The 12,045-nt window shown below is 46.9% G+C and overlaps 1 protein-coding gene across 1 annotated transcript in view; it reads right to left on the reverse strand.

The window, feature by feature from the left end:
- Nucleotides 1-12,045, reverse strand: part of cryz (crystallin, zeta (quinone reductase)) — a 57,974-nt gene that overhangs the window by 20,214 nt on the left and 25,715 nt on the right. Inside the window, exons 2-3 of the mRNA XM_072510297.1 lie at nucleotides 7,686-7,811; nucleotides 1,937-2,089 (exon numbers count right to left, since the gene is read on the reverse strand). Of these exons, the coding sequence (XP_072366398.1) occupies nucleotides 1,937-2,089; nucleotides 7,686-7,805 (273 nt within the window). The 5' untranslated portion in view covers nucleotides 7,806-7,811. The remainder of the gene's footprint in view (nucleotides 1-1,936; nucleotides 2,090-7,685; nucleotides 7,812-12,045) is intronic.

The following is a 12,045-nucleotide window of genomic DNA, read 5'->3' on the forward strand; positions in this document are numbered from 1 at the left end:
TCCGAGGGATTTCCACTTATTTCTTCAATAAAGGTCTGAACAATCCGCATCCACTGTGCCTCTCCTCTGCCTGGCTGAACTTGCTCTCTTATTCAACAATTTCTCCTTTAACTTGTCTCACTTCCTGCAAATCATAGATTCATAGAAGTTACAGTGCAGAAGGAGGCCATTCGGCCCATCGAGCCAGCACCGGCCCTTGGAAAGAGCACCCTACCCAAGTCCACACCTCTACCCTATCCCCGTCACCCAGTAACCCCACCTAATCTTTTGGACACTAAGAGGCAATTTAACACGGCCAATCCACCTAACCTGCACATCTTTGGACTGTGGGAAGAAACCGGAGCACCCGGAGGAAACCCACGCAGACACGGGGAGAAAGTGCAGACTCCACACAGACAGTGACCCAAGGCCAGAATTTAACCTGGGACCCTGGAGCTCAAGGCAGCAGTGCTAACCACTATGCAGCCGATGCCGGCTATGGATACCCACATGGGCCCCAATTATCTTTTTGTGGGGTATGTGGAATATTCTTTGTTCCAGTCGTACTTGGGCCCTCTCCCACAACTCTTTTTCCGTTACATCGATGACTGTATCGGTGCCACTTCATGCCCTCGTCTGGACCTGGAAACATTTAGTCAATTTTGCTTCCAATTTCCATCCCTCACACACCTTCACATGGTCCATCTCTGACACTGCCCTTCCTTGACCTCTCTTTCTCCTTTTCTGGCCACCAATACTCATTACAAGCCTAACAACTCCCCCAGCTACTTAGACTACAGCACCGCTTACCGTAAGGACTCAATCCCATTCTCCTAATTTCTCCGTTTCATCTGTTCCAATGAAGCTACCTTCCAAAATGGCGCTTCTGACATGTCCTGCCTTCTTCTTGAACCAAGGACGTTCAACCATTTTGGACCCATTTCCCACACCTCTGCCTTCACACTTCCCCTCACTCCTACAACCATGATAGGGTCCTGCCTGCCCTGACCTTGCAGCCCACCAGGCTCTGCGTTCAAAGGGTCATCCTCCACCACTTCCACCAACTCCAGTATAATGCCACCACGAAACACACATTTTCCTCACCACCAGCCCCCCCCCCCCCCCCCCCCCCCCGTTCTTCGATGAACATATTCTGTCACTATCGGTGCCTTCTTTAGTCTTTAACAGTACCATTAACACTCACTTTGTCTTGTGCCCATGATACCTTTGTCAAATCTCCCCTCGCTCCCACCAATCCAATCTTTTATTTCGCTCCACCTGTTCCACCCTATCTTGGAACAGTTTAAACTCCATTACATTTCTCCCTCTCTAAAACTCAAAGCGTTAACTTTGTTCCTCTCTCCACAGATGCTGCCAGACCGGCTGAGTTTTCCCAGCATTTTCAGTTTTTATTTCAGATTTCCAGAATCTATAGCATTTTAATACAATGAGAGATTGTCGTTGAGATTAGTTTTATATTCAGATTTTCTTTTATGATCGAAATTTAAATTCCACCAGTTACCATGGTGGGTTAGCCTGGGCCTCTGGATTATTCGTCCAGTGACATTACCGCTGTGACACCGCCTCCTATCTGTTCAAGGTTTTATTTTTCAGGGGCTGGTTTAGCACAGGGCTAAATCGCTGGCTTTGAAAGCAGACCAAGGCAGGCCAGCAGCACGATTCAATTCCCGTACCAGCCTCCCCGGACAGGCGCCGGAATGTGGCGACTAGGGGCTTTTCACAGTAACTTCATTTGAAGCCTACTTGTGACAATAAGCGATTTTCATTTCATTTCATTTTATATAAACGCAAGCTGTTGTTAATGGCGAGTTCAGAGCTTTTAAGAGAACAATCTATTTATGTAAAACAGGCCACAAACTATTATAAAATATAACTTTGGGACAATTCTTGGGATGGAAGAACCATTTTAAGATCGTCACATAATGCAACAAATTACCTTAAATTTATTGACATATTGGCCCACTTGTTCCACAATTCCTGCGACATCATTTCCAGGTATCCAGGGCAAAGGCGGCTTCCGAGCATAGGTTCCGGAACGCATGTAAGTTTCAACCGGATTTATACCACAAGCACGGACTCTGATTAGAACCTAAGAGGATAAAGAGCATCCTTAGTCTTCAAAAACAAAAGAGAAAAGTCCGAAATTCTGCTGACCACAGTCCCAGTCTGGCCATTCTAAGCCAGTCCCAACAAACAGTTGGTCCTTCAATAAACAAACAAATGGAGATCAAAGACGGTGGGGAACTTTATATAAATTTTTATTTTCAAATCAACAACTAAACCCCTGTGAAAGCTCCTTTTGATTAGTTTCTATTTCTTTATTCTTGAGAACAAGCAGCAAAATACAAAGGGCACCAAGAGAGTAGGAAGTGAAGAGATTTCTTGGCCAGTTGGCCATCACAGACTGTGACCCATGCCGGAATCGAAGCTGGGACCCTGGCGCTGTGAAGCAACAGGTTCGATTCCCGGCTTGGGTCACTGTCTGTGCGGAGTCTGCGCGTTCTCCCCGTGTCTGCGTGGGTTTCCTCCGGGGGCCCCAGTTTCCTCCCACAAGTCCCGAAAAACGTGCTGTTAGGTGAATTGGACATTCTGAATTCTCCCTCTGTGTACCCGAACAGGGGCCGGAGTGTGGCGACTAGGAGCTTTTCACAGTAACTTCATTGCAGTGTTAATGTAAGCCTACTTGTGACAATAATAAAGATTATTATCAGCTGAAAATTATTAGGGCTCATGGCTTCAAGTTGGTTCAAACTGTTGCCCTGCAGCTTTGGGTCAGGGATTTTGCAACCATTTGACTGCATGATCGGCACTTCACCTTTAGATGAGCTGGGACAAGAACAGAAGAAATGGGATTAGGAGTAGACCATTCGACCCCTCACCCCTGTTCCACCATTCAACAAGCTCACTGCTGATTTACCTCAATTCCACTTTCCTGCCTTATCTTTCGATTTGCAGATTGAGTTAAACAGGTTCAGGTCATCACCCAATTTGGGAGTCAGTCCTGTGAGTACTTTCAATTCGACACCAATTTCGATTACCCGTCTAGGACTCTCTCTCCATTATAATGGATAATCAGGTTTCACCATCAATGAGAAAAAAATATGTAGAACAGCAATGTAAATCAGTTATTTTCCCGTGACTAATGAAAACCATAAGTTTGATGCTAAGACTAATATATTCTTGCACAGTGGCTCAAGGCCAATAGTTGAGTCTGTAACCTGGACGTTTACTAATGAAGTGCCTCAAAATTCAACAAAAGTTATAATCTCAGTTCAAAATCATTGCCTTGCAAAGCACGAGACTCTCTTGTTCACCCTGGCATTACTGGTACTTAAAAGAGATTAATAACATTTTTTATGTCAACCATCACAGGGGTTGAAGGGGCTGAGATTGTTGTCATCAGTGATGAATGATTCTATGATCAGTCCCTCGAGCCGAGGATAACTTCTGCCAGGCTCCACAGTTCGTGTGTCCTCAGCTGGTTCAGCTGACCAGTGGTGGAACTACAGGCCTTTAGGCAGAGAGGAGAGGAGGGTTCCCTGGGAAGGGGAGGGTAGGAGGTTCCCCGGGAAGGGGAGGGTTCTCTCAAGTTTGGGTTCTGCTTTCTCTCTCCTCCTGCTTTTGTCACTTCTCCACGGCTGCGTTGATGCGGTCAGTTTCTGCCTGTATTGCAATTTGTTGGATGAGGTGCCGCCACAGTTAACAGAAAGTATCTCCCAGGCACTGAAGTCAATTTGTCCCCTTTTCAATGAGGCTTTCAGAATGTCCATAATCATTTTTCTCTGTCCCCCTTGAGAACAAATACCATCTCTAAGCTGTGACGAGAGGATCTGACTCTTTGGCCTATGGAGGCAGTGTCCGGGGGCACTGATTTCACACAATCACCGCTGGGGTTCATGGAGGATGCTGGGATTTTCCACCCGTTTTTCTACCTGACTGAGTACCCTGCGGAAATTCTCAAGTGCCTTTGGTCGGTGATCCAAGTCTCACTGCCATATAGAGGGATGGTGACAACAACTGTGCTGTGAATAAAACCGTTGCCCTCTTGCGGAGGTCGCTGCTATGGAAGACCTGCTTGCTTAATTTTTGGCAAACTGAACTGGCACAGCTGATTCAGTGCTGGATGAGGTAGTTAAAGAGATGTAAGTATTTAATGACTTCTAAAGTCTCTCCATCAATAACGGTGGCTGGAGGTGAAGGTGTTTGACCAGGGGAGCACTGGTGGAGAAGTTTGATCTTACTGATTTTGATTTACATGAATCTGATGTTGGAGGTCGGGAACCCGGACTTACTGTGCCTGTGCCGGCCGGGACATCATCGCACAGGTACAGTTGGGTGTCTTTCACTGTTTTAAAGCCGGGAACCTGACCCGTGTGTCTACGCAGAAGGAAAGAGCACCACTCTAGAGAAGGTTTCTCAGGAGCAGGGCATGGGCAGGGGGACAGGGAGAGGTCCCAGGACAAAGTCTAGGGCAGGGTCAAAGACAGAGATCGGACAAATGTTCCAGTTAAGGGACAGATACAGGGATCTGAAAAAGGCCCTGAGAAGTCAAACTGGAAGGTGCAGAGCAATATGTTCGGAGTTAAAGAGAGAGCTGTGTGGAGCAGACTTGAAGTGAAACAGACTTGAGAAAGCCTTGATCCGAGCAGGCAGTCGAAGGAGCTTTTAGAAGCAGTGGTGTCCTGTTCAGCACGGCTGAGGATCTGAAACGGTGCTTGGAAGGTGGAGCTTGGAGATCCGGGGAAAGGAACCTTGGAAGGGCAAGTGGGAGTGATGTTTCAAAAGAACTCCAATGCAAGATCTCCAAAAGTAATATAAATATATTAAATGTAACCTAATGTGCTCCTATTTTTGAAGGTTGAAGTCTTTTGGATGTTTAAAGGAACAGTTTGAAGGATTATTTAGTGTTGTAGTCTTTTGGGATTATCTTTGAAGTAAGGGGTGTTAAGATATTCAATGTTTGTTTTTAAAAGGTTAACTTGAGTTCATAGAATAAACATTGTTTTGTTTTAAAAACCACTTGTCCATTTCTGCTGTATCACACCTGGAGAGCACGCTGTGTGCTTCCCACACCACAATCTATTAAAAGTTGTGGGTCGGTTGAACTACATGAAACACTTTGGGGTTCTGTAAACCCGGACCCATAACAGCAGGCAGTGACTAATGGGGTACCGCAGGGTTCGGTGTTGGGATCCCAGCTATTCACAATATATATTAATTATTTAGATGAGGGAACAAAATGTAATATCTCCAAATTTGCAATGACACAAAGCTGGGTGGGAAGGTGAGCTGTGAGGAAGATGCAGAGATCCTTCAGAGAGATTTGTGCAGTGGGCAAATGAAGGGCAGATGCTTTATAATGTGGATAAATGCGAGGTTATCCACTTTGGAAGCAAAAATGGGATTATCTGCATGTCCATAAATTAGAAGCGGGGAATGTGCACCGAAACTTGGGTGTCACTCATTCATAGGATTATGCAGGATAAAAGCCACAGCAACATTCGGCTCAACCAGTCTATGCCAGTGTTAATACTCCACTCGAGTCTCCTCACATCTTTACTCATCTAAATATTCCATTGCAACCAGTTATTCCCTTCCCCTCAAATGCTTGGCTAACTTCACCTTAAGTACATTCAAGCTGTTCACTTCAACCCAACCACTTCCTGTGGTACCAAACTCCACATTCTTAGCTATCTGAGCGAAGAGGTTTCTTCTGAGTTCCCAATTGGATTTCTTAGTGACCATCTTATGGTAATGGCCCTAGTTATATTCTTCCCCACACGTGAAAATATCTTCTCTGCATCCATAGAAACATAGAAAATAGGAGCAGGAGGAGGTCATGAGAACCCGCTCCACATTCATTATGATCGTGGCTGATCATCCAACTCAATAGTCTGTTCCCGCCTTCCTCCCATGTCCTTTGATCCCCTTCGCCCCGAGAGCTATCTCTAACTCCTGCTTGAAAACATACAGGGCGCGATTAGGGGATCAGCGGTTATCAGGAGAAGGCAGGAGAATGGGGATGAGAAAATATCAGCCATGATTGAATGGCGGAGCAGACTCAATGGGCCGAGTGGCCTAATTCTGCTCCTATGTCTTATAGTCTTACGGTTCAGCGGACTTAAACCTAAGTCCGCTTTCGGGTGCGAATGGTGGGGTAATTCCCGGCGGCTGCAGCACCGCATTATTCAATGGCACTTTGCCGTTCTTTCTTGCCTCGGGGAGTTTCTCCCCACCGAGACCGCACTTGGAGAGATTTCCTGCTGGCGAGCTGATCCCGTCTGCAGGAATGGCTGTCTCAGAGAGGGGCGCCATTTTGATCAACAGCCCTGATCTTTCCTCCCCCCCCCCGCCCCTCCACTTTCTGCTCACCCCCTCAACCTTCCCAGGGCCTCTTGCAACCCTCCCCGCCCCGTCACTCCACCTCTAATGGGCTGCCCCACCCCCCAGACCTGAACCCTGGCAGTTCCAGCCTGGCATCCGGGGACACTGGCAGTGTCAAGCTGGCACCCTAGTGCCAGGTTCGGTGGCTGGTTTAACACAGTGGGCTAAACAGCCGGCTTGTAATGTAGAACAAGGCCAGCAGCGCAGGTTCTATTCCCGTATCGGCCTCCCCGAACAGGCGCCGGAATGTGGCGACTAGGGGCTTTTCACAGTAACTTTATTGAAGCCTACTTGTGACAATAAGTGATTATTATTATTATTAGTGGTTGCCTGGATGGCACTGCCAGGGTGTGGCCAACAGTGTCCCCAAAGCGCCAGGTGCCCTGTCCATGATCACCCGGGGGTCTCTAATGGCCTGCGAGACCCCCCGAGGTGCCGTTACGCCTGGCTCATGTTTGTGTGGACCGCTACTAAATGTTGTCTGGTGAGGTCTCGCAGGTGCGGCCGTTGAGTCCCAGGTGCCGGGCGAAGCCGTCCTCCGGGTATTTAAATGATCCAGATTTCGCCAGCTGTGTGACTCACAATTGGCTGGGCACCTGAGTCGGAGCTTGATTTAGGGTTCTCGCGTAATTCACCCTGTGCACCCGGATTTCCGGTGGGTGCAATGGGGGCGCTGAATCGTGTTTTGGGCCTCAGCTTTCTGTAGTAGCGATTTCCACAGGCCGACCACTCGCTGGGTGAAGGAATTTCTCCTCACTTCTGTCCTCAATGGTCTACCCCATATCCTCAGACAGTAACCCCTGGTTCTAGACACCCCCGCCTCCACCCCACCCCAAATCGGGAACATCCTTCCTGCATCTGTCTAGTCCAGTTAGAATTTTATAGGTTTTTTTGGATTCCACACTATACAGCAGTAATTTTAACATCTTTTATCCCGTTACCCAAGAGCTTTCCTCTTCTGTAGAACAAAGAGATCCAGCCTAATCTGTCTTTGCTGATTAAAGCTTCTCAGTTCTGGTATCATCTCTGGGAAATATTTTTGTACCTTCTCCAGGGTCTCCATATCCTTCTCATTGTACGTGTTCTAGATGCAGGTGTTGCGTTGACAATGGCCAAATTTCATTTGCTTAGGATCCTTTGAATTGGAAGAAACTGGAGCAAGTTGTGTTCGCGACCACTTCATAAACCCAAATCTCACATCGATCAATCTAATCTGAATTTGAGTCTCAGTTCTGGGGCTGTGCTACTGTATGACTGAGAACTCCTAACATTATGGTAATTAGTAGAAAGATGCACCTTACCTGATTTTCGCTTGGGCTAGGTACAGGAATATCCAATTGTAACTTGAGGACTCCTGGATCACCAAATTCAGAGACTCTCACAGCGCGCATGAGGGATGCAGCTGATCTTCCGGAGGCCATGACGATCTAAAATTACACAAGTTACTGGATTAAAACTGCTCACCCTCCTGTAAACCCCTGCAATAAGTCACAAACAAATTCACTTGTCTACCGTGGCTTAGTGCATAGTAATCTTGGAGCTGGAAAGTCTAAAAAAAAACACATATCTGGGATGACACTCCCAGTGCAGTGCAGCAGAGGGATTTGCTGAATTGTCAGAGGTACAATCTTTTAATTGAGATGTTAAACTGTGGCCCTGGCCGCTCGCTCAGGTAGAGAGGAAAGATCCCACCATATTTCAAAGAGCAGGAGGGAGGTCTTATAATAATAATAATCTGTATTGTCACAAGTAGGCTTACATTAACACTGCAATGAAATGAAAAATGAAATGAAAATCGCTTATTGTCACAAGTAGGCTTCAAATGAAGTTACTGTGAAAAGACCCTAGTCGGCACATTCCGGCACCTGTTCGGGGAGGCTGGTACGGGAAATGAACCATGCTGCTAGCCTGCCTTGGTCTGTTTTCAAAGCCAGCGATTTAGCCCTGTGCTAAACAGCTACTGTGAAAATCCCCTAGTCGCCACATTCCGGTGCTTGTTCGGGTCACAGAGGGAGAATTCAGAATGTCCAATTCACCTAACAGCACGTCTTTTGGGACTTGTGGAAGGAAACCGGAGCACCCGGAGGAAACCCACGCAGACACGGGGAGAACGTGCAGACTCCACACAGACAGTGACCCAAGCCAGGAATTGAATTTGGGACCTTGGCGCTGTGAAGCAACTGTGCTAACCACTGTGCAGCAGTACACTGATCAATATTCATCCTTCAAACAAACATCACTACAACAGATGATCTGACCTATATCACACTGACGTGTTTGGGAGCAGTACAAATTGAGTGCCCTATTTCTAAACCTACTTTACTGACTGTAAAATGCTTTGGAAGGTTCTGAGGTCAGGAGAGATTCTGTAGAAGCACTGGTCTTTTTTTACAAGTGGCTGTTTCCACCATCAATTCCATATTTCCCACTTCAAAATTGATTGAATAAAACAACTTTTATACACAGCAGAAAAGAAAACTTGAAATGACCAGCAGTGGACTGTATCTTGTGAAGTGGAGATTACTCAATCTCAGTCACTCAGTACAGGCAGTTCGAATCAAATTGATGCCCCCAGGGCAAAATAAACTGTTTCCAATCACCAACAAGCAAGAGTTGATATCCTGATAGGAGCTTTTGACTTTTAGCATGCTAATAAATGATGGGGCCAATTAACATAAAATCATAGTAAGGTTCAGAATTCTCTCTGGTTAATCAGACATGGACTGGAGTGACGGCAGAAGCAGTTGATGCAGTTTGGAACACAAAGCCTGATTAATATCTATCACAGTTCAGTTGGAGGGTTAAAAGGAATCTACTGCTGAATGTACTGCTTTGGGCTGTAAAAGGATCGCATCTCCAACAGAACTAGTTACACGATGTAATAGGATTTACATTTAGATTACTGTCCTGGAGTTTTGTGTTATTTCCCTAAGGCCTGGTCACAGAAGGAACCAACAACAAACTAGCTTTGCAGGCAGGGGTTGGAGAGCAGTATCAGTTCAAGCCAAACTATCATGGGTTCAAATACCAGATTCCACAACACATAATTCAGGCTGACACACCCAGACGAAGTGCTGCACTGTCAGAGGGTCAGTACTGAGGGAGTGCTGCACTGTCAGAGGGTCAGTACTGAGGGAGTGCTGCACTGTCAGAGGGTCAGTACTGAGGGAGCGCTGCACTGTCAGAGGGTCAGTACTGAGGGAGTGCTGCACTGTCAGCGGGTCAGTACTGAGGGAGTGCTGCACTGTCAGAGGGTCAGGACTGAGGGAGTGCTGCACTGTCAGGGGGTCAGTACTGAGGGAGTGCTGCACTGTCAGTGGGTCAGTACTGAGGGAGTGCTGCACAGTCAGAGGGTCAGTACTGAGGCGTTATAGAAATGCAATTTGTTCTTTTTGTCACCCTCGAGCAGGACTTGAACATATAGCATTGGGATTTGGTGAGTGTGTTACCCAGTGAGTTACAGCTCACACATTGGGATTTGCTGAGTGTGATATCCAGTGAGTTACAGCTCACACATTGGGATTTGGTGAGTGTGATACCCAGTGAGTTACAGCCGACACATTGGGATTTGCTGAGTGTGTTACCCAGTGAGTTACAGCTCACACATTGGGATTTGATGAGTGTGTTACCCAGTGAGTTACAGCTCACACATTGGGATTTGCTGAGTGTGATACCCAGTGAGTTACAGCCGACACATTGGGATTTGCTGAGTGTGTTACCCAGTGAGTTACAGCTCACACATTGGGATTTGCTGAGTGTGTTACCCAGTGAGTTACAGCTCACACATTGGGATTTGCTGAGTGTGATACCCAGTGAGTTACAGCTCACACATTGGGATTTGCTGAGTGTGTTACCCAGTGAGTTACAGCCGACACATTGGGATTTGCTGAGTGTGTTACCCAGTGAGTTACAGCTCACACATTGGGATTTGCTGAGTGTGTTACCCAGTGAGTTACACCCGACACATTGGGATTTGCTGAGTGTGTTACCCAGTGAGTTACAGCCGACACATTGGGATTTGGTGAGTGTGTTACCCAGTGAGTTACAGCTCACACATTGGGATTTGCTGAGTGTGTTACCCAGTGAGTTACAGCCGACACATTGGGATTTGCTGAGTGTGTTACCCAGTGAGTTACAGCTCACACATTGGGATTTGGTGAGTGTGTTACCCAGTGAGTTACAGCTGACACATTGGGATTTGCTGAGTGTGTTACCCAGTGAGTTACAGCCGACACATTGGGATTTGCTGAGTGTGATACCCAGTGAGTTACAGCTCACACATTGGGATTTGCTGAGTGTGCTACCCAGTGAGTTACAGCCGACACATTGGGATTTGCTGAGTGTGTTACCCAGTGAGTTACAGCTGACACATTGGGATTTGCTGAGTGTGTTACCCAGTGAGTTACAGCCGACACATTGGGATTTGGTGAGTGTGTTACCCAGTGAGTTACAGCTCACACATTGGGATTTGATGAGTGTGTTACCCAGTGAGTTACAGCTCACACATTGGGATTTGGTGAGTGTGTTGCCCAGTGAGTTACAGCTCACACATTGGGATTTGCTGAGTGTGTTACCCAGTGAGTTACAGCTCACACATTGGGATTTGCTGAGTGTGATACCCAGTGAGTTACAGCTGACACATTGGGATTTGCTGAGTGTGTTACCCAGTGAGTTACAGCTCACACATTGGGATTTGCTGAGTGTGATACCCAGTGAGTTACAGCTGACACATTGGGATTTGCTGAGTGTGTTACCCAGTGAGTTACAGCTCACACATTGGGATTTGCTGAGTGTGATACCCAGTGAGTTACAGCCGACACATTGGGATTTGCTGAGTGTGCTACCCAGTGAGTTACAGCCGACACATTGGGATTTGCTGAGTGTGATACCCAGTGAGTTACAGCTGACACATTGGGATTTGGTGAGTGTGTTACCCAGTGAGTTACAGCTCACACATTGGGATTTGCTGAGTGTGTTACCCAGTGAGTTACAGCTCACACATTGGGATTTGGTGAGTGTGGTACCCAGTGAGTTACAGCCGACACATTGGGATTTGTTGAGTGTGATACCCAGTGAGTTACAGCCGACACATTGGGATTTGCTGAGTGTGTTACCCAGTGAGTTACAGCTCACACATTGGGATTTGCTGAGTGTGATACCCAGTGAGTTACAGCTCACACATTGGGATTTGCTGAGTGTGATACCCAGTGAGTTACAGCCGACACATTGGGATTTGCTGAGTGTGATACCCAGTGAGTTACAGCTCACACATTGGGATTTGCTGAGTGTGTTACCCAGTGAGTTACAGCTCACACATTGGGATTTGCTGAGTGTGATACCCAGTGAGTTACAGCTCCCACATTGGGATTTGCTGAGTGTGTTACCCAGTGAGTTACAGCCGACACATTGGGATTTGGTGAGTGTGATACCCAGTGAGTTACAGCTCACACATTGGGATTTGCTGAGTGTGTTACCCAGTGAGTTACAGCTCACACATTGGGATTTGCTGAGTGTGTTACCCAGTGAGTTACAGCTGACACATTGGGATTTGCTGAGTGTGTTACCCAGTGAGTTACAGCTCACACGTTGGGATTTGGTGAGTGTGATACCCAGTGAGTTACAGCCGACACATTGGGATTTGGTGAGTGTGTTACCCAGTGA

The sequence above is a fragment of the Scyliorhinus torazame genome, chromosome 7 (assembly GCF_047496885.1).
Source record: "Scyliorhinus torazame isolate Kashiwa2021f chromosome 7, sScyTor2.1, whole genome shotgun sequence".
Lineage (NCBI taxonomy): Eukaryota > Metazoa > Chordata > Chondrichthyes > Carcharhiniformes > Scyliorhinidae > Scyliorhinus > Scyliorhinus torazame.